At 44.7% G+C, this 23,287-nt stretch overlaps 1 protein-coding gene across 1 annotated transcript in view; it reads left to right on the forward strand.

The window, feature by feature from the left end:
• The window catches only part of LOC117366868 (collagen alpha-1(VII) chain-like), a 311,407-nt gene that overhangs the window by 153,968 nt on the left and 134,152 nt on the right, over positions 1-23,287 (forward strand). Inside the window, exons 43-51 of the mRNA XM_033958833.1 lie at positions 306-377; positions 2,508-2,567; positions 4,841-4,876; positions 8,284-8,364; positions 12,217-12,288; positions 14,502-14,543; positions 20,189-20,278; positions 20,773-20,811; positions 21,621-21,659. Of these exons, the coding sequence (XP_033814724.1) occupies positions 306-377; positions 2,508-2,567; positions 4,841-4,876; positions 8,284-8,364; positions 12,217-12,288; positions 14,502-14,543; positions 20,189-20,278; positions 20,773-20,811; positions 21,621-21,659 (531 nt within the window). The remainder of the gene's footprint in view (positions 1-305; positions 378-2,507; positions 2,568-4,840; positions 4,877-8,283; positions 8,365-12,216; positions 12,289-14,501; positions 14,544-20,188; positions 20,279-20,772; positions 20,812-21,620; positions 21,660-23,287) is intronic.

The raw sequence follows: 23,287 nt of genomic DNA on the forward strand, positions 1-23,287 counted from the left end.
TGCCGTCAGTTCTTGCGAGTCCCGCGAGAACTGACGGCAGCCATTCAGTGAGAAGCGCGGGACAAGGCAGGCGCGCTGCTGGAAGATATCAGGCCAGGAGGCAGCCTCCGGGATTAAAAAATGGTACCAGGGGGAGGGTTGGAAGGAGGGGGGGAGGTCCTGTCCTGCTTTGAGGAAAAATATAAATGGTCACGTTAAGTATGCATCAGGACAGAGGAATCTCTGGAACTGCTTCCATTGCTATTTTAATCCTGTTAGCCCTCGCGGCTCTTTCTCTCATGAGATTTTGATTTCATCATTTTCAGGGTGATTTGGGGCCTGTTGGTCCTCCTGGGCCTCAAGGGAACAAAGGAGACCAAGGAGACAAAGGGGAAAAGGTAACATTACTAAGAGGGTTCCTTATACACTGTGACAGTATGTGAAAGGGCTTTGTGTATACTCTACTCCAGGGGAGGGCGACTTTTACACACAGAGAGCTGAATGAATATCAGTACCATTCCTAGGGTTACCAGTTTTTCCAAACGGAAAATCCAGACCCGTGGTCCAACCCCCAGGCCTGCCCCGTTCTGGCTGGCCGAGCCCCACTCCGCCCTCAGGCCCCCAACCCCCACCCCCGTCCCTTGACCTGCACAAGCAACGAGCGATGTCGGACGGAATTCGTGCATGCACGTGATGTCACCGCGTTGCATTCATGCATGTGCGAATGCCATTCTGACATCACTCATTGCCAGAAGCTTTTCAAAACCCCGGACAAAGTGCCGGGTTTTGAAAAGCCGTCCGGATTCCCAGACATGTCCTCGAAATGAAATATCCAGGAAATGTCCACACCAGGGCTACTAGCCTGGTATAATACAGTGGTGATGGGGGAGGGGCTATAATTATACCAGAAAGGAAGAATGGACAGACACTGGATCACAGTAGACTCTCAATTAACCGGCACCCATGGGAATTGAAAGATTCCGGATAAATGTAGTTTCTGGAAAGTTACTATTAAAAATAGCCTTAAATAATATTACACCCCTATACTATGCCATACCATACACTGTTCCAGACAAACTACCAGATACATGGTAGACAATGCGTGGGTGTAATCAGGAGTGCGCTCCAAGTTTATGCTTAAATTTCCACCAGAAATTGATTTTATTTTCATTTTTATTTCAAGTATTACAGTATTTCTTAGATTTTTTTTTTTTTGCTGGTTGCTTGAGTTCCGGTTAACAGAGAGTCTACTGTATCAACACACTTAGTGTAAGTTTCTGTGGTTTGTCACAGAAGGGTCACATGTAAATTGGGTCCTGCTCCCTGCCTGGTATCAGACAGGTTCTACTTTCATAGAGAATTACAGGCAGTCCCCATTTTACGAACATCCGACTTACATCAGACTCGTACTTACAAAAGGGGGTCCTGTTCTACCTTTGGGGTCCAATCTGGTCCCTCTCCCTCCCTCCCAAGTCCCAGTGCACCCCTCTCCCTCCCTCCATTCTGGGCCTCCCTCCGGCGGGTGTTTACCTTCTAGTCGGCTCCCTCCTCCTTCCTGCCGCAGTGGTTTATTTGCACAAAGCAGTGGGTCCTATGCACGTCCCGCGGCTGAGCCAGAAGCCTTCCTTCTGACATTGGAGGAAGCTCCTCTGACATTAGAGGGAAGGCTTCTGGCTCACCCAAGGGACATGAGTAGGAGCTGGCACCCGCGACTTTGTGCAGGGAAATGACTGCAGCAGGAAGGGGGAGTGAGCTGGTCAGAAGATAAACACCCACAGGAGGGAGGCACGTACTTGAAGCACAGAATGGAAGGAGGGAGAGAGAGGGGTGCGTTGGAACTCAGGAGGGAGGAAGAGGGCTTGTTGGGACAAATGATGGAAGGAAGGAGGGAAGGGACATGAACTTGGGACACAGAATGAAGGGAAGGAGGGAGGGGATCATGAGCCATAGGGTGGAAGAATGGAGGGAGTGAGGGAAAGAGATGCTGAGGTGAGGGAGGGAATAGAAAGGGAGAATTGAGTGTCTGAGAAAGGGAAAGAGAGGTGATGCACATGGAGAGATGAAGAAAGAGGAGAATTGTTGGGTATAGGGAGGGAGAGAGAATTATTGGACATGGTGTTGGGAATGGAGTGAGGTAGAGATGCATGGGGAAGAGAGAGATGAGAGGGAGTAATGTTGCATGTGGTGGTGGAGAGGGAGCAGTGGGATGGATGGAAAGGGATGCAAGAGGGGCCTCAAGGAGGTGGAGAAGGTGGGAAGAATACTAGGATCCGAGTTACATACAAATTCAACTTAAGAACGGAACCCGTTCTTAACCCGGGGACTGCCTGTGTTGGTAGAACAGGAGCACGACTGATTATATTTGTGCAGAAACAAATGAAGAAGAGAAATGAAGTTGAGTGGTAGGACGAGACCTTGAGATGGCCCTGTGTATTTCTGCACCTTAGAAACCAAAGGCAAATCTTAAAAGAAAACGTAAATCTCGTGTTTGTTTTCATTCCTAACTCATTCTGTTGTACCTCTTCTAGGGAAGTCCAGGCTTCGGCATTCCCGGGCAGCCTGGCTTAAAGGGAGAACTTGGTGAAAGAGTAAGAAAAATGGTTTGCTTGCAAGTAGATAACAGAAGTAACGCATGCAGAATGCAAGGAGAAATGTAGTGTAATGCAGACGGAAATTAAATCTCATGTATGCAGAAAGTAGTGGTAGACCATTGGAACAAACTCCCAGAGCAAGTGATCGCGGCCAGCAGCCTACAAGATTTTAAGAATAAATGGGATGCCCACGTCGGATCTTTACGAGGGCAGTGTAGAGGTGATGCCACCTGTGAGCGACCCCTTAGGGGGTTGTTTGGGGAGGGTTAATGGAGTGGGCAGACTTGATGGGCTATGGCCCCTTTCTGCCGTCATCTTTCTATGTTTCTATATTTCTAAATCTATTCCAGTGGTTAGCTTTGTATCCCGTCCTCCACAATGAGTTCAGAACGGGTAACAAGGTTGACATACATAATGCATAATGTAAGAAAGAGAAAACTAATCTCATAAATTATTACAAAATATATCAACTTGCTTATGTATCCAGTAGAATTCACATACACTCAGAAGTGTGTAATCTGGCCAAGAGCCTGAGCTCTTATAGCCAAACCCACCGCCCAATCACTGTGTATGGAATAATGTTATAACTTTTCATATAAGTTCATTTGTTCATTTATACAATTATAGTGTAGAAAAAAACTATCACTTAGCTTCTGAAAAGTGCATGAAAGTTCTTTGGCGTTTTGAAGTGTTAGAATCCCCGTTTTGGGTTCCTTGATAGTTTTTCGAAACATGGTCCATAAAAAGGGACCTTTTCACTTTTCAGAAGCTAAGTGGGGGAAGGAAGGAGGGAAGTGCCCCCTTCTTTCTTTCTCTCTCTATCCATGCCCCATTCTTTCTATATGTCTGTCTTTCTCTCTCTTTCTCCATGCCCCCTTTCTTTCTTTTTTTCTTTCTCCATGCCCTTTCTTTCTGTCTTTCTCTCTCCAGGCCCCTTTCTGTCTGTGTCCCGTTTCCCTTCTTTCTTTCTGTCTCCCTGTCCCCCCTTTCTTTCTTTACTTCTCCCTGCCCTCCTCCAAGCCACCACCATTGGGGAACAGGCCGCTACTGCTGCAATCAGGGAACAGGCTACCACCGCCGCAATCGGGGAACAGGCCAGCGCTGAGGTCTTAACTCTCCCTGCTTATCTTCCCCAGCGCGGGGCCGACCAATTCATGCCACCCGACGTCAATTCTAACGTCGGGGAGGAACTTCCTGGCCAGCTAAGCAGCGATTGGCTGGCCTGGAACTTCCTCCCCGACATTAGAATTGATGTCGGATGGCGAGAATTTGTTGGCTCCGAGCTGGGGAAGATAAGCAGGAAGAGTTAAGACCTCGACGCTGGCCTGTTCCCCGATTGCGGCGGTGGCGGCCTGATTCCCGATTGCGGTGGCTTGGGGGAGGGCAGTGGGAAAGGAAGCAGATTGGGGACCCCTGCTTTAGGCGAGGACAGATCGCGGGCTGCAAAATAGTCCCTGGGGGGGCCGCATGCGCCCCGCATGTTTGAGACAACTGCCCTAAACCCTTTTAGGAGATCATGCACTTTTTATAAACTTGACTTTGTTTAACAGGAAGGCAACTTACCTGTAAGTTAACAGGCAGAAAAGTTGCAGCTAAAATGTAGTCCCTTATATTGTTCCAACGATATACAGTCAAACCTTGGATAGCGAGTTACATGGTTTATGCGTGTTTTGCAAGACAAGCAAAACATTTTCTTAAATTTTAATTCGATAAACGAGCGTTGTCTTGTAGTAAGAGCACATGTACGTGCATCACGTCAAACACGCACAATATATGCGAGTCGCATTACTGATCGCGGATGAACACAATACATGCGCCCGCAGTTCAAGCGAGCGCAACATACGCACATCTCACGCTGAGCACGGCTGCACATAATAAAAGCATCACGCCCAAATCACCCGCAGTGTAGTGACTGTTCGAAACGAGCGAGATCTTGCAATACAAATCCGTACAGTACTGTATTTTCTATTAAAGTTTTTGGGGTGTGGAATGAATCGTCCGAGTTTCCATTATTTCCTATGGGGAAATTTGCTTTGATATGCGAGCGCTTTGGATTACGAGCATGCTTCTGGAACCAATTATGCTCGCCAACCAAGGTACCACGGTACTTTGAACACTGGCATTTTCCCCAGGAATAAAATGCAAAGCATGAGTTGATTTTATTACATTTATTTGACAAAGCTAGCTAAACTATCTTCAGTACGTTGACCGTAATTCTGTTGTAATGGTCCTGTTTGTGTTACAAGCTAAGTCTGAGCTCTCTGTTGCAGGGGAATGTTGGCTTATCTGGAAAATCTGGACGAAAGGTAAGAACTGATCAGGTGACTCAATGGAGAGGGTTGGTAAGACTTCTCTTTATAGAGAGCCAGAAACCAAGAGCAGAAGGAGCTAAGTCTTCACACTTTAATAGTAACCAAAAGTGCAATACAAAGAATGAGTCAATCAACCAGTCATGAAAACATCTGGCAAATCATAGGAGTCAAATATAAAGAATCCAAAACCATTGAAAAGGTCAAAATGGGCTGTGGAAAAATTTTCTTAAACTTTAGTTAAACCTTAACTGAACAAACAGGGACAAGCCTCAGATTATGGAGTAATTTTTCCCATTCTGGGATTTCTTCCAAGAAAAAGGAGCCTTCTTTTCTCTTACTCCTGATAACATCACTGGCTTGAACCCATCCTCTCTACCATAACTAAAACATTAATTTAATTAATTTAATACTTATATTTTATTAATTGATTATTTATAATTGATTATTTATTCCTCAAATTGATAAATATCTTGATCGATTCATACTCTAAACTAAACTAAATCTTAGGTTTGTATACCGCACCATCTCCATGGTCATAGAGCTCGGCACGGTTTACAGGGAGTTGTGAAGAGAGAGGAACTACAAGGAAAAGGGTTAGATGAAGATCAGAGGAAAGAGGAGTGTTAGAGAGCTAGGATGTCAGAGGAGGGGGGAGTGATTAAGTTTTTGAGAAAAGCCAGGTTTTAAGATTTTTGCGGAAGGGTTGGAGAGCACTCAGGTTCCGAAGAGGGGAGGTAAGGTTATTCCAGAGCTCGGTGAATCTGAAGAGGAGGGAAGTCCCCAGTTTTCCTGGGTGGGAAATGCCTTTTAATGAGGGGAAGGATAGTTTTGATTTTTGAGTAGGTCTGGTGGTACTAAGATTAGAGGAATTCCAGGACAGTGGGATTAATGGAGGAAGGATGCCGTGGAGGATCTTGAAAGTTAGGCAGATGCATTTGAAGTGGACTCTGGAAATTATCGGAAGCCAGTGAAGTTTGGAGAGGAGTGGTGAGACGTGGTCGAATTTACTTTTTGCAAAGATAAGCTTGGTCGCGGCATTTTGAATCCGCTGGAGTCTGTGGAGGTTTTTCTTCGTTAGGCAGATGAAGATGGAATTGCAATAGTCCAGTCTGGAGAGGATGATGGATTGGACGAGAACGGCGAAATGTTTTTGATGGAAACAGGATCTTACTGTCCTCAACATATGAAGGCTGAAGTAGCATTTTTTTACTAGGGAGTTGAGGTGGTCGTTGAAGGACAGTGTAGAGTCAATGATGACGCCCAGGACCTTGCTGGAGAATTCGAGCTGCAGGGTGGAGCCGGAGGACAGTGAGATTGAGGTGGGTAGCTGAGCTAGTTTTGGGCCAAGCCAAAGAAGTTTTGTCTTGGATTCATTCAATTTCATTTGGACGGTGTGGGCCCAAGATTGCAGGTTCGAGATACAGGAGGATATGTTCTTTGAGAGGTCATTGAGGTTCGAGTCAATCAAATCTAATATAAAAATCTAAAATTCTTCCCTCTTTCCCCTCTCTTGCCCTTTCTCCCCATTGTTCCCACATCCCTTAAGTTAACTCAACTTGTACGTCAACTCAACTTGTACTCCACTAATCTTCTGTAAACCGCATAGAACTTAACGGTATTGCGGTATATAAACTGTTGTTATTATTATTATTATTAATGATTTCTCATGACCAGTGCACTTTTTATTTTTAAGTTCATGAAATTTTTTTATTAATTTATAGTCTTTCTGTCGGTTTTGAGTGTTGAAATGAACTGTAGCTTTCTTATGAAAAAAATCCCCAACCAGTCATGAGAAATCATTAAGTTACAAGAATTTTACAACTGTTTTAGTCTTTCCTCATACGAGAGGAGTTCCATCCTCTTTATCATCTTGGCCGCTCTTCTTTGAACCTTTTCTAGCGTCACTATATCTTTCTTGAGATAAGGAGACCAGAATTGAACGCAATACTCCAGGTGAGGTCACACCATGGAGCGATAAAGGGGCATTATGACATTCTTCATCTTGTTAACCATCCCTGTCAATAGAGAACTATGGTGCTTGCTTCATTTACAAAGATCTATGGTGTACAACGCTACAATAATTCTTGCTTCATCTGCTTGTTCTTCTAACAGTAGACTACAATAATGTCCACTTCGGCTGCAGTTCTGTAGCCCTCTCAAGCTCAGTGGAGCTTGATATGCCTCCTGTATCACTATGGTGATTAATCTGACCTCTGTATTTAAGCTCTATTGCTTTGTCATTCAAATTTGTCATTCAAGTCAAACAGAAAAAACTATATGATGGCCTCCTAGCCACACAAGCAGCAAAACTCGACAACCAAATCTCCAATCTACTGATTATGACCCCCAGACTACAAAACATTCAGAAAAGAAATAAAGACCCTACTTTTCAAGAAATTCCTGCAAATGACTTAATACCGCTAGCTCCTTCCCACTCCCCAATACCACTTCCCATTACCTTCCCAATTACATTCCATTACATTAGTGACTTCTATTCCACCCGTACCTTGCAGTTCTAGGCGGATTACAAAAGAAGCTAACTGGACATTTCCAGGAAAATTACAAATTAGGATTTAGGATTACAAAAAAGATAACTGGACATTTCCAAGAGAATTACAATTTAGGGAGCTGTTTACATGGTTGAGACTTTGAGGAGAAAAATTGCAAGAGTGGAAGAGACTTTGAGGGGGAATTTACAAGAGAGGGGAAGGACAAGGGGAAGAGTTAGGATATCTGGATAAATTTTTTGAATAGCAGGGTTTTGATTTCTTTTCAAAATGATTTGAAGTCGCTCGTTGTTGTCAGCAAGTTGGAGATGGAGTGGTCAAGTTTCGCAGCTTGCGTCGCTAGTAGGTTGTCAAACATCTTGCGCTGAGTGCCTTTGAATGGGGGGGGTAAGTAAATGGGGTCTGAGTTCTTCTTTGTCTAGTAATAAGGTTCCGATTTAGGCGGTTGTTTAGGTAAATGGGGGCAGTGCCATTTATTGCTTTGAATAATAGAATTTGAATTGCTTTATCTCCTCTAGAAATTACCAGATATCTTCTTGTAATACATTTTTTGTAATTCTTTTGTAATCCACCTTGAACCTCAAGGCAATGGCGGAATAGAAATCTCTAATGTAATGTAAAATTATTAATTGTTCTATGACTGTATGGTATCCTTTAGGGCCAAATAATGAAGAAATAATGTCTTTCTCAGCCTCCATCCACTGGTCAATAGACATAACCCACAAGTTCTTGATTAAAATATTAAGTACTTTAGATCTGGTAGAAATAAAGGAAAGAAAATTATCAGGTAAGATGTCATTTCTCCATAAATGGTTATCGTCCTTCCAGCCAGTCCCATTGTGGCAGTTGACAACAGTGCTAGGGATCTTATTCCTATGTTTCCTATTCATTCAGGGTGAAGGTGGAGATAAAGGGGAAAGGGGCGAGGCTGGCTTACCTGGGACCCCAGGAGAGACTGGATTAAGAGGTAAAGATGTAAGTAGAAGTTACCAGTCCAGTCAGACTGATGAAGAGAATCAAATACTTTAAACTGGGAAGGCAGACAGTCAGCCATGGTTTATCTTTTTCAGAATTCAATGGAGTTTTTATTTTTTTGGGAAAGAGATGCTTACATGTATTTGTATTTATTTATTCATTCCCTGCCTTTCCCAGTAGAGTAAATACACCAACAGAATCACATACATACAACCACTTGAACATCAATAAAATGTAATAGTGATTACGTAAAGCCTCCTAAAATTACAAAGAGGCAACCAGGGCCTCGCATCGTAAAACTATAAATCAAGTCCCATCTTTCATCTTACAGAAGAGGTGTTTCGTCAACGTTTTCTTAAAACTACTCAAACTTGTTTGCTGTCGTAAATATCCCGGAAGCAGTCGCAAGCTCGGGGGCCTTCCATAAACTCGGACAAACTGCCGGGTTTAGGAAATCTCATCCATTCATTAGTAATTTCAACCTTAGATTATTGTAACTCACTTTACCAGGGCATCACTCAAAAAGAGATCATTCAAAACGCTGCTGTAAAAATCTTTTTTTTTTTCCTTCCATATCTTTATTCATTTTAAAAACCAACATCAAGTACAAAATAAACAGCACTTAAATGGAACCCAAGCACAGTACCGGGTAGAGCTTTGGATTCTTGCCCAGAAATAGCTAAGAAAAAAATTTAAATTGAATCAGGTTGGGCAGACTGGATGGACCATTCGGGTCTTTATCTGCCGTCATCTACTATGTTACTATATCCCTTCCCTTCCCCCACCCACCCTTCCATACAGTATAGAGACAACCAAGAGTAATACAAGTGATGAAGACTAACAAAGTTATCTTCAAATAAAAAATTTGACCACGTAAACCCTTTCCTCAGAAGAGCCAATTTCAAAATACTATGTCTTGCTTTCAAAGTCCAATCTAACCATATTCCATCATTTATAGATAGGTCGCTAATCCCTTATGACTCGCATAGGACACTGCGCTTCTCACAACAATACCTTTTAGGGTGATGGGACAAAGCCGAGTCCGACATTTCGGCACAGACAATTGCGTGCAAGATTCCAGTGTGCCACTGTAAAAGTTAATTTAAAAGAGCTCCGATGGGGGATGTTCGCGCTGCCATTGGGGGTGTGTGGGGGGTGCAACCCCCCACATTATACAGAAAACTTAACTTTTTCCTAAAAAATCGGGAAAAAGTTGTTTCCTCTATAATGGGGGGTTCCAACCTCCCAACCCCCCCCCCAACGGCAGTGCAAACACTATTAAGTAAACTGGGGGGGGGGGGTCCTCCCTCACACCCCCTGTCGGAGCTCTTTAAAATTAACTTTACCGGTGGTGCCTTGGAGTATTGCGCCCAATTGTCTGGGCTCAAATGTCGGCGCGGCTTTGTCCCGCGCGCAAATGACTGTGAACCACCTTTTAGCGGTCCCTTCAGTTCGTCAATTATTCTATGACACAACATGTAAAACAATCTTTTCTGTAACCGCTCCCGCTTTGTGGAATGCTTAACCTCTGACATTGCGACAAGAAAAGAATCTCAATAACTTTAAATCTAATCATAAAACATTTCTTTTCAGAGATGCTTTTGAGATTTATACTTAGGGCTTCTTTTACGAAGCCGCGTTAGCGGTTTTAGCGCACGCAGCTTTTTAGCCCACGCTAAACCCGCGCTACGCGGCTAGAACTAACGCCAGCTCAGTGCTGGCGTTAGCATCTAGCGCGGCTGGCAGTTTAGCGCGCGCTATTACACGGGTTAAACCGCTAACACGACTTCGTAAAAGGAGCCCTTAATCTCTTATTCAAAAAACCGCAGACAATAGGCCCGCCGTTATAGATCCCCTTGATTCCTTTTGTTTTTTTACCTCCCCTTTCTTTTATTTCAAGCAATGTATCCTCCCCATCTGCCCATGTGTATCATGTTATGTCCGTATCCTAAATTGTGAATTTGTTCCCTCTATTTTATTTATTTATTTGTTTTAAACCGTTTTAATACTTTGTGTAAATTGGAAACGGCTTTGCTTATAAAAGCGGTATATCAAGACCTAAATAAGCTTGAAACTTGTAACTCTATAAAAAGTGGAGATACAGCGCGGACAAGCATCTGCACTTGAAATGATAACGCCAGCTGCCAGAGCTAAGTAGTTTGATTCATTTAACCAAGGAGGGGTGGGTTTTTCCCAGCCCAGCGTTGTGTGTTCTATTACGAACCTACGACCCTTGTGTTGGATGGCTCCAGCTGGATGTCCTATTTATTTTTAGAGTATTAAGTTTCTTACTCACGGAGTTTTATTTTCGCTTACTTTTTCATTCACGTTTATTGTTTGACACAATTTGTATTTATTTTGGACACTTAGATAAAGACTTTGTTCACTTCTTATCATCACTGGGATATGGACATTGACATGGACTCTTTCATGGATAATGATTCTTTAATGGACGTTTATTGAGTGTGTGATCTTTTTGACTGATTTTTTTGTTTCTACTTTTGTTACTACTTTTTGATTTTTGACATTTTTGTTGATTTTTTTCTAATTTCTTCTTACATTTGTTTGAGTGTTCCTCCGGAAGGGCTTTTTCTTTAACTTCCTGTTACACTTATATTTTCTCCCCCTGTTTCCACTCCAGACGTGTGTTAGCACTTCATTTTTACCAGCTTATTTATTAACAGATATAAAGGTACGATGATGTACGGGGCAGGATTCATTTAGACTTCGGTCTAAGTGCATGTCACTTCATGAATATCTGCCCGGGGCTGTTGGTTATTGCGAGGGATGAATTAGGCCCGTACTGATTATTGCCTTTTGCTTCTTTAAAAAATATTTTTCCTTATTTAAGGATTAAGCTGGTGGTGCATTCTTCACGCTGTTGTTGGTTCTGGTTAGGAGAATAATATATTGTAGTACCAATTTTTGCGACGTGGACTCTATAAAGAGAACATGTCCGTGTTTTCCCAGACATCTGTCAACTCTACCTGCACTCGTCCTGTCCTGCATGTATGTCTAGGATTACAAAAAGGCGGGGTGGGGTGGGGTTCACTTAACTTGGGTGCCTGCCGGGCCATAGCATCGATTCTCACCCCCAAAATTTGGGTGCTAGCATTTATGGATTACTGCAATATTGTCTACTTTGCAGGTTACCAAAAAAACCTCTATGCAGACTGCGCGTTATCCAAAATGCTGCCGTTCGACCGATCTTTAATCTGAAAATGTTTGATCAGTTCACCCCTTTTTTTTCCGTGAATTGCATTGGTTGCCAGTCGAGGCTCGTGAGAAATTTAAATTTGGTTGCCTTTGTTATAAGGCGTTGTTCGGCCTTGCACCTAATTATCTTGTGGATTTGTTCACATTTGTAAATTCAAAGCGCTCTCGACGCACGCACACTGCATTAACCTTTCCTTCAGTCAATATAAAAGATATCAATGTCTTCTGTCGTTTCAAGCTGCAACATGGGACAAAGATCTGAATTCTCTAATAGCGACCTCTTGCTCATATCAGTGTTTTAGGAGACAATTGAAAACGTATTTGTTTACAAGATTTTTAGGAAATTATTATATTGCATTCAACTGTATATGTGCAGTTTTTAATACTATTTTGTAAAACGCATAGGACTGAATTGCATGGCGGTATAGAAATAAATTTTGATGTTATGTTATGCAATCTATGTCAGCCAATATCTGCTCTAAATGCTGACGCTCAAAGGTTCTTCATTCTATGTTTGTCTAATCTGCGCTCCGTCCTGCTCCATACAGCACAGTGACTTTGATCTTCCGGCTGGAGAGGAAGGAACGGTTGACTTTTTGTGACCCAGGAAATCAGCATTTCTGAATTGTTTTCTAGGGCCCCTTAGGACTTCCAGGCCGTCCTGGAGACCCAGGGATAAAAGGAGACCCAGGTCCACCAGGGAAAGATGTGAGTACCTAAATTGAGAAAGGAACTTTATGCTGGCAGACAAGAAGAAGGGGGAGGAAGAGAGAAAGAGTCAGGTGCAGTTGGGGGTGATTTTTAAGATCTGGCGACTCCTTCATTTTCGTTTGGACCAGTGTATCTCAAACTGTGTGCCAAGGCACACTAGTGCGCCTCCTGAGATTTCAGGTGTGACGCGGTACACTGGGGAGGAGGAGAGCTGACTGCCTACAGGACGTGCCTCTCGTGGCGAAAGGCACGTCCTGTAGGCAATCAGTGGGCGACAGCACTTATCCTTCTCTCTGGTCCTCTTCCCTTCTGGCACACCCCCCACTGGCGTATCAGGGCCCTCCTGGAGGGCCTACACACACGCGGACATCGACATGATGATGTCACGCACGTGCGGGACATCATCACAGCGATATCCGCGCACTTCCAGGTGCCACGAGCCACCGCCACTACCTTTAGGGTGCCGCGGCTCGAGAAAGTTTGCGGGACACTGGCTTAGACAGACTATTCGAGGTCTCAGGTGCAGGTTGATTAAAATTTGATCTACAAGCCTAAAGAAACTTTCTTTCAGAGCACATCTACCACCCCTTGCCACTAGGCTGCTCCTTACACTTGCTTGCTGCTTTATTAGAAAGCTGTCATAGAGCCTGGTATCCATTGTCACTTTCACTTCTTACGAGGGTGGGAGGGTATCAGTAACCGCTGGGAAATGAAGGAGGGATCATGCCTTCATCCCTCCAGCGGTCAGCTTCTCAATCAGGGCACCTTTTTTTCAATACCTGGGACATGATTGAAACAGGTCTAGATAAAATCGTCCTTCTGTTTTTTTTCCGAAGGTGTTTCTTTTCATTCTGTTATCACTGAAAAACGTGCTAATTTTAGGCCCGCTCTAGTCCCCTCCCAAAACATGTCTCCAAGATACTGCCATGCTATTTGGACAAACTGCAGAGTAAAATGTCCAAATTCTGCCTTTCAAAAATTGCCATTTGGACATTTTTGGCCGATGGACATATTTTAGGCCGTTTTGAGATGTCCATCTCTGCTTCATAAATGATCACCATCGTTAACTGGACTGACTGCCAGTGAGGCAGGTGGCATGCGGTCAGGGCCTTCAGGGGATTCACCCAACCCCCCCCCTCCCTGAGGGCACTGATCTGAATTTGATTGGTTCAGCAGGCAGCAAGCAAAAGTTGCTCAACCAATCAAATTCAGATCAGTTAACGATGGTGATTCAGCTTGATGCAGTTTTGATTGGTTGAGCAGGCAGGAAAAGGAAGTTGCTCAACCAATAAAATTCAGATCAGTGCTGTCAGGGCCTTCAGAGCATTGGGTGAATCCCCAACCCTAGAGCCCTGCGCTTTTTTTGTTTGTTTGTTTGTTTACTTTTAGCTTGATGCAGTTTTGATTGGTTGAGCAGGCAGGAAACAGAAGTTGCTCAACCAATCAAATTCAGATCAGTGCTGTCAGGGCCTTCAGAGCATTGGGTGAATCCCCAACCCTAGAGCCCTGCGCTTTTTTTGTTTGTTTGTTTGTTTACTTTTAGCTTGATGCAGTTTTGATTGGTTGAGCAGGCAGGAAACAGAAGTTGCTCAACCAATCAAATTCAGATCAGTACTGTCAGGGCCTTCAGAGCATTGGGTGAGTCAGACTTTAATTCTTCTCCCAGCCACACGCATTCGATAAGCCACGCGCATGGCTGCTTGAGCTGTTGAATCTTCTCCTCTGACCCAACTTCCTGTTTCCGGTTGCGTCAGAGGAGATTCAACAATTCAAGCAGCTGCGCATGCGCGACTTATTGAAAGTGTGCTGGCTGGGAGAAGAATTAAACTCGGATTCGGCAAGCACCTAAGGTGAGGTGGAGGGAGGGAGATGGCAGGATGTGAGATGCAGCGATCGGGTGGGGATGCTGGACTGCGCGATCCGTACTGGCTTCACTGCGGAGACGAGACCATTCACCGCTCCACGGGGCGGTGAATGGCCTTGTCCCCGTCCCCACAGCGACCACTAATTTTCTCTTCCCGTTTCGGCGGGTTACCCGCGGCTACTCGTGGCTAGCCGCGAGTAATAACCACCGTGTCATTCTCTAACCCAAAGAGACGCCTTATTCAGTGTAATCTTGGATAGCAAGATATCTTACCACCAACAAATAAGTACAGTACAGTTGTTTAAAAATGTTTTTACAAGTACTTGTGTGCTGTTTTCTTTTTCAGACTGGCTCTTTGGATAACCAGATTCTTGTGAAAGGAGAGAAGGTACAGTACTGTCCTCAGTGGTGCTATGGAAGTCTCACTTGTTTCTTGTGCTCCGTTTGGCTATCACTATTTGTATTAAGTCTCAAACACTCACTGAAGCAGCTTATGTTCAGCTGCACAGTTACCCTATTTCCCCATATATAGGCCGCGGCCTATACATGGGTTTTACTGACCCATGTATGGGGCGGGGCCTAGTTATATGAAGCGGCCTATCTAAAAATTTTAAGTCATCCCCCCCCCACCTCTGGTACCTTTTCAGGAACCCCCTGGATGGCGGATGGCGAATTTCCGGCGGTGCAGGGCAGCCATGATCTCTTTGGCACGAGGACTGACCCGCACCGCTTGCTGAGTGACTGACACCGGTTCTCGCGGGTCTCGTGAGTCCTGGATGCCAAAAAGATTGCGGCTGCCCTGCGCTGCTGGAGATTCGCCCTCTGCTGTCCAGGTGGCTCCTGAAAAGGTCCTGGGGGGCGATGATTGACAAAGGCAGGGGAGGGACCGGAAGATAAGCCACGGCTAATACCATGGGGTGTCTTATCTTCCATTTTTTAAACATAGGCCACCCTCTTCTGCGGCCTATACATGGGGGCGGCCTCTGATTCTAAGGGTCAGATTCTCTAAAGGGCTCCTAACGTAACTGGCAAAATACCCTTAATAGGCTTAGTAATTGCTAAAAAAAAAAAAAAAAAATGAATTGGGCGATAGGCATCTATCGCATGGTGCTTTCGGCCTAAGTGGGCGTTTCTATGGGCAGAGTATGAGTCAGGCGCTGCTAAGTGCAATTCTCCAAAAACTTAGGCGCCTGAAATAGAGGCCTTTAAAACCCTCGTCTACATTTCAGGCGCCTAAGTTTTCACATAGGCTCTGAGAGCCGTGATTCTGTAAACGGGTGTCTAAGTGTGATTGACACGCAGCTGGGGCCATTTTTTGTAGGTCCCGGCCAATTTAGCCGCCGTTTATAGAATCAGCCCCTAATTGTGCACAAGGTAGCAGGTGTTTAATTAATCAACCATGTCGAGTGATTGAATATTCTGGCAAGAACGTAAGAGGGCTTAGAATGCGGCCTATAGGTGGGCCTGGGTGTGGATAGTTTCAACAATGTCCCCCGAGGATAGGGTTACCATATTTTTCTCCGGGAAACCCCAGACACATGACCCTGCCCAGTCCCGCCCCAGCCCCACTCCCACAAAGCCTCCTCTCTTTCTTCTGAACGAGCTCTAGCTGCATCCAGAGGGCCTGGAGCATGCACGGATGTGTGTGTCGTCATCCACACAGATCCAGAAACGACCAGAGCTCGCCATGTTTTGGAAAGTCCGTCTGGGAGCCCGGACAGTCCTCTATAAAGAGGACGTGTCTGGGTTTTCCTGGATATCTGGTAGCCCTACCCAATGATATTCTCACCCCTGCCCCCAACATAAGAACATAAGCATTGCCTCTGCCGGGTCAGACCATGGGTCCATCATGGCCAGCAGTCCGCTCCCGCAGCGGCTCCACCAGGTCCATGACCTGCAAGTGATCCTTCACTTAAAACATGTTATTCCCTAACCGTTAAATATCCTGTATAGTAACCCTCTATCTATACCCTTCAATCCCCTTCTCCTTCAGGAAATCATCCAATCCCATTTTGAAACCCATAATCGTACTCTGCCCTACCACCTCCTCTGGAAGCGCGTTCCAGGTGTCCACCACCCTCTGAGTGAAGAACAACTTCCTAGCATTTGTTCTGAATCTGTCTCCTTTCAATTTTTCTGAATGCCTTCTTGTTTTTGTTGCCCCCGCTAGTCTGAAGAATCTGTCCCTCTCTGCTTTCTCTATACCCTTCATGATCTTATAAGTTTCTATCATGTCCCCTCTAAGTCTCCGCTTCTCCAGGGTAAAGAGCCCCAGCTTCTCTAGGCTTTCAGCATATGAAAGGTTTTCCATGCCTATTATCATCCTTGCTGCTCTTTTCTGGACCCTCTCGAATATCGCCATATCCTTCTTAAGGTACAGCGACCAGTATTGAACGTAGTATTCCAGATGCGGGCGCACCATCGCTCGATACAGTGGCAGGATAACCTCCTTCGTTCTGGTCGTGATACCTTTTTTGATAATGCCCAACATTCTGTTCGTCTTCTTTGAGGCCGCTGTGCATTGTGCTGCCGGCTTCATTGTTTTATCCACCACTTTCCTTTTGAAAATTGCCCAGGGAAAAAGCACCTACAAGGATGTGCACTTGCTCTTCCTGTGGATAATTTTTCCTTGAAAAATAATATACATAGTTTTGAAAACTCTAAACTAAGTTCATTGTTGCTTTACCCTCCTAAACCTGGCTCTGATCCTGCCTGCGTTTCCCAGGGGTAAAAGTCTATTTATTGTTGATCCCTCCACAAACCTTTACCTATAGACAGAGCAGGTAATTTTCAGGCACCGTGTATGCTTTTAGAAATAGCTCTCCCAATCTGAAGAAGCACCTAGCCGTAGGCCTTGCAGGACCTTCATGCATTTTGGGGTTGCCCTCGCGTGAAAGTTTTTTGTAGGGCCGTACTCCGTTTCCCGGAACGGCTTTTTGGACAATCTCTTCCGATGTCGCCGGTGGGCTTGCTTTTGGATCGCTATGAATCTTTGAGAGTGTCTGCTCGGGGACATCGGATGCTGATCCGGAAGGCTCCTGTTATAGGAAAGAAGATCATAGTTAGTGTCTGGATGCAAGCGACCGCACCTGCTTCCTGGGCTTGGAGGCATCGCTTTCATAACTTGATGCTCTTGGAGCAGCGCCATGCCCGCTTATCCTTCAAGCGGAAGAATGTTTTCCTGCAGACCTGGGACTCCTATATTCAATCGTTTTCCCCTAGGGCCAGAAGTCTGGTCTTAAACTCGTTCTAGATGGTGATACCGTGAGCCCTCGGCTGCTTCCCTGGGATGGATGGTATACTGTTTGGCTGAGTGTGGATGGTGGGTATGGATGGACAAGTGAGTGTGGTCTGTTAGTCGGGTAGGGTGGGGATCGATTCTGTGTGGGGGGGGGGGTGATTGGGGTGAGGTTGTCCTGTTTAGTGCTTGCTGAATGGCTTAAGAACAGAGCTTGCTCAGCAGTCTCTCTGCTTTCTTTGCTGGTTTGGGGGGGGTGTTTGCACTTGGGAGTGGGTGGGGGGTTGTTGTACTTTTGGTGATCTCGACCTTGTTGTACTCTTGTTTTCTATTGTGTATTTGCTGATTGTGCATCAGTAAAAATTATTGAATATAGATCCAAGATGACCGCATACCTTTAAAGCTGAGGAACGCTCCTCAGAACTCGTCCGACATAAGGGAATTTTCGGAGAGAGGGGTTAGTACTTACAGGCATGCCGAAGAGACGAGGACGGAGTGCCGCTGCTGCCTCTCGGCACACCGGAGGAATCTCGGTCGGCACTATTGACGAACTACTGAGGAGGATACAAAGTGCCCCACTGGCGTCAGTTGTGGGCCCGCTGGAGATGCTGAGAGAAGGCGGGACCGCGGCGACTCTCCTTGGGCCGGACACCACCCTTAGCCCTGACGCTAGAGCGCCGCCCTCACAGCCTCGGACCACAAGCTCTCCACGGAGTGGGGAGACCCCGTGGATTGGATTGTCCCCTCCTCTGGAGGCAAGTTTACCAGCGGAGAGCCTGGGAGATGGGGAATTTCAGCAGGAGAGCCCCATTGGGGAGACCGAGGCAATACCAACGTTAAGTGAAGGACATGCCCAGAAGGGAAAATGCCAAGCAGTTCTAACCGACGGTGAGCATTTTTTCACTAATCAAGGTGAAATTTTTATAACCAAACCCACTGAAGTGACTCTGGAATCATTATGGGATCTTGTGGCTAACTTAGGTAAAGCCATAAGTCCCCACTTTCAAAATATAGAAGGGAAACTAATTGAACAAACAAAAGAGATAAAAGAACTTCAAAATGATATGCTTTAATCTAAAGTGACTAGTGGAAAAATGGAACAGGACTTGATATCTTTTAAAAATGTTCAAGAGACATTAATTAAAGACAATACAAATCTTAGGAGAAAAATTGAGTCTTTGGAAAACAATGCTGGTGGTAACAACCTAAGATTGATTAATTTCCCAAGGGTCGCTATGGTGTCTCCTAGAGAAATGGTTAAACGATACTTAAAAGAAATACTGGGAGTTACGGAGGAGTGTTTTCCTCCATTCTCTCAGGTTTATTATTTGCCTACAAAAAATCAAGTTCAACATCATGCGATTAATAATCCAGAGGTATTAGATGTTTCAACTTTACTTGAGACATCAGATAAAGAAATGGCAACTCCAACGACATTAATTTTAACAGTGGCTCATCAGCCAGATAAGGCATGGATTTTAAGACTATTCTTTAAAAATAGACAAAAAGAATTTTATGGACTTAAAATCCAGATGTTTCCCGATCTCTCACATGAGACGCAGAAGCGCCGACGTGAATTTCTTTTTTTGAAGCCAGGTGTTCTAGCTTTAGGGGCTACTTTTTATTTAAGGCAACCTTGTAAGTGTATAGTGAATCACCGTCAGATTAAGTATGTTTTCTATGAACCCTTTCAGTTAACTAATTTCTTGGTATCATCTCGTCTGAAGGAAGAACATCATTAGCTCTTTAGATTAATATAGGCATTAGCCCTCAGCTCTATAGTTTTATATTAGTGATTATTTTCTTAATTTTCTCGCATTTTGTTAATCTTGGATCTTAATGTAGGACTTGAGTAAAGTTAGCATATATACAGTGGTGCCTCACACAACGAACTTAATTCGTTCCAGGAGCAAGTTTGTTATGCGAAAAGTTCGTTATGTGAAACGCGTTTTCCCATAACAATACATGTTAAAAAAAATAATTCGTTCTGCAGCATAAAATATGCTAAGATGACATAAAAAAAGATAAATTTGTCAAAATGGTGAAAATGGTGGTCTTGCTGAGGCCAAACTCTTTGACGAGGTCACACTGTTTTACCCCACATTCACTCCTTCTAATTATTTCCCGTTTCATTTCAACAGAAATCACCTTCCTGCTTTTTTTAGAAGCCATGATATATAAAAAATATTGAGTTTATCTTAAAAGGACGACTGTATACAGTGAGAGAGGGCAGTTAAGCGCAGTGACTAACGACTGCCTGCAGTGCCTGCGCGGAAGGATGCAATACATCGGCAGCTCGGGCGACTTCGTTGTGTGAAACGAAGTTCGTTGTGTGAAACGAAGTTTGTTGTGTGAAACGAAGTTCATTGTGTGAAGTTCGTTGTGTGAAACGAAGTTCGTTGTGTGAAACGAAGTTTGTTGTGTGAAACGAAGTTCATTGTGTGAAGTTCGTTGTGTGAAACGAAGTTCGTTGTGTGAAACGAAGTTCGTTGTGTGAAGTTCATTGTGTGAAACGAAGTTCGTTGTGTGAATCAAGACATGAAGTTCGTTGTGTGCAGCGTTCGTTGTGCGAGGCGTTCGTTATGCGAGGCACCACTGTATTTTTTCTTTTCTTTTGTTTTAATGTCAACCTGATGGAATATGTTCATATGTTAAACTTCTTTCTGTACAAGTTAATATGCTTGATATAAGTTTGAAAATGATAAATAAATAAATTTTAAAAAAAAAATTATTGAATATAAAACATGATTTACACTAAACAGGCAAATGACTAAAGTTTATTTGCTTGGTTCCAGGGAGATCCTGGGGATCCAGGTGAAAATGGAGATCCAGGAGAATCGGGATTTAAAGGAGAGAAAGGGGAGAAAGGTCCTCCAGGCCCAAGGGTAAGTCGCATGTGTGTGTGCTTCGGACGAATCTCTGCTTCTCTCAGTGCGGTAATATGTTCAGTGAACATGGGGTTACCAGACGTCCGTCAAAAACGCGTCGGGAAGGGAAAACCCGGACCTGCCCTCTTTTTAGAGGACTGTCTAGGTGCCCAGGCGGGCTTTCCAAACCCCGGCAGTTTGTCCAGGTTTTGGAAAGCCCCGACGAGCTCGGCCTCATCTGGATGCGTGGATGTGTGTGATGTCATTCGCCCAAAGCAACCTCAGTGTTCTTTTCTCACTTTAAAATGCTTATACACCCACCATACATGGTGAAACTATAGTGCTTCCCCAGTGGGAAAGTGTCCCTCATAGGCTTCTTGGGGGACAGTTACAGGGTATTACAGGGACAGCTTCTAGCCTCCATGTTCCGCTCTGTCTAACAAACGGTGGCAACAGGGAGGGAGCTAGCGTTGGGATTTAAATATACAAAAATTTAAATTTTTTGTTTGAAGGGCCCTGAAGGACGTCCTGGAATGCCAGGTGGTGCGTTGGTAAGTTTATTTCAGACCATGTTTTTGGTTTTATAACTAGAAATATGATGGCAGATAAAGGCCAAATGGCCCATCCAGTCTGCCCATCCGCAGCATCCACTATCTCCTCCTTTCCCTATTGGCTAAGGCTCTCTACACCTGCACTGTGATGTCATAGAGTTTTATGATTATAGAAATATGATGGCAGATAAAGGCCAAATGGCCCATCCACAGCATCCGCTATCTCCTCCTTTCCCTGTTGGCTAAGGCTCTCTACACCTCCACTGTGATGTCATAGAGCTTTATGATTATAGAAATATGATGGCAGATAAAGGCCAAATGGCCCATCCAGTCTGCCCATCCGCAGCATCCGCTATCTCCTCCTTTTCCTATTGGCTAAGGCTCTCTACATCTGCATTGTGATGTCATAGAGCTTTATGGTTATAGAAACATAGTAAACCCTCTGATGAAGGCGGTTTAATTTAATTCTCTCTCTGTAGAGGATGAAGAGCCTCAGAATATGGAGCTTATATACCCAATTCGGGTTTTATCGTGAATAGATTCACTGACTCCTGCTCACGTCACAGGCTGAGACCCCTGAAAGGCGTACGCAGCGCTGTTTGCAAATAGAGGCATTCGTCATTATTGCAACTGCTCTAAGGTTGTTTGAGGGTGATAGATAGGGCATGAGTTGATGAGGTCATCATCTCCTACTCGATTTGCCCTGCTCAGAGGCCATCTTTCTGTTATGTCACGTTCTTGGGTTTCTAAGATCCCTCAGGTTCAGGTCCGGTGAACTTTAATTCCTGTTTCCTGCTTTTCATTTCCAGCCGGACACTGTATCTGCTAAAGAGATCAAAGGAGAAAAGGTAACAAGCAGACAATGTTTTCCTGTAAAGGAGAGTGCGTGTTCAGTGATGACAATTGCTCTTTGTTGTCCTGTTAAAATCAATGTTCCAGTCCGCCTGAAGGGACAGAGCTGAGTTTTATATTCGTGCACCTTTCTGACTTCAAGTGTAACTTTCTTTAAATTTGTCCCCTCATCTAATATAATAAAAGCCTAAGCGCGCATGCGCACTCCCACCTGCATGTTCCGTTTTCCATGCGCTGTAGGGCCCCGCAGGTAGGAGTGCGCATGTGCGCTTGGGCGGAGACTGTCAGCCATGGAGGCTCTTGGCGGCTGCAGGTCGCGGCGGCTCTTGGCGGCTGCAGGCCGTGGCAGCTGTCGGCAGCTGTCAGTGGAGACCAGATGCGAGGTAAGGTGTGCTGCTGGACAGGGGAACAGACTGGGGGGGAGGGAGAAAAAGGAAGGGAGGCCTGGACGAGTTACTGTGGTATGCCAGAACAACCGGGGTACCAGCAGGGTGTGGAAAAGCTACAAAATAATAAATGTACCAAGGTTCATTAAAGCAAAGCCGTCATGCAAATCGCAAGTGAGTTGCGTGCAAAGAAATGAGATATGCGGAGAGTTAAAAGAATATGCAATGTAACACGCATATTCATTGGGGATATTCTGAAAACCTGACCTGGCTCCGGCTCTCGAGGACCGGGATTGCCTACCCCTGGCCCTAGTGGCAGGGCCAGCACTGGCTCTAGTAGCAGGGGTGTCCAATGTCGGTCCTCGAGGGCCGCAGTCCAGTCGGGTTTTCAGGATTTCCCCAATGAATATGCATGAGATCTATTTGCATACACTGCTTTCAATGCATATTCATTGGGGAAATCCTGAAAACCCGACTGGACTGCGGCCCTCGAGGACCGACATTGGACACCCCTGCTCTAGTGTAAACAACTTGCATCCCATGTACTGACTAAACGTATCTTTATTGTAAACCGCTTCGAACTTCACGGTATAGCGGTATATAAGAAATAAATTTTTATTATTATTATTTAGTGCAGGGGTGTCAAAGTCCCTCCTCGAGAGCCACAATCCAGTCGGGTTTTCAGGATTTCCCCAATGAATATGCATGAGATCTATTAACATACAATGAAAGCAGTGCATGCAAATAGGCCTCATGCATATGCATTGGGGAAATCCTGAAAACCCGACTGGATTGTGGCCCTCGAGGAGGGACTTTGACACCCCTGGTCTAGACATAATGAAAATAATACCTTCATAAGATAAAGTTGTTGTTTTGTTCCTTTGAAAGATAGGCAGGCAGTACAGTTTGTTTTAATTCTCTGTGCTGTGAAGATGTATTTTAATGTTACTTTGCAATTTGCATTAAACAGAATGGGATTTATATTTTGGAGTACATACTTAAAATGCATTTGACATACCTTACAACAGTGATTCCCAACCCTGTCCTGGAGGAACACCAGGCCAATCGGGTTTTCAGGCTAGCCCTAATGAATATGCATGAGAGAGATTTGCATATGATGGAAGTGATAGGCATGCAAATTTGCTTCATGCATATTCATTAGGGCTAGCCTGAAAACCCGATTGGCCTGGTGTTCCTCCAGGACAGGGTTGGGAACCACTGCTTTTACAACAACAGAG

The sequence above is a fragment of the Geotrypetes seraphini genome, chromosome 9, assembly GCF_902459505.1.
Source record: "Geotrypetes seraphini chromosome 9, aGeoSer1.1, whole genome shotgun sequence".
NCBI classification, from domain to species: domain Eukaryota; kingdom Metazoa; phylum Chordata; class Amphibia; order Gymnophiona; family Dermophiidae; genus Geotrypetes; species Geotrypetes seraphini.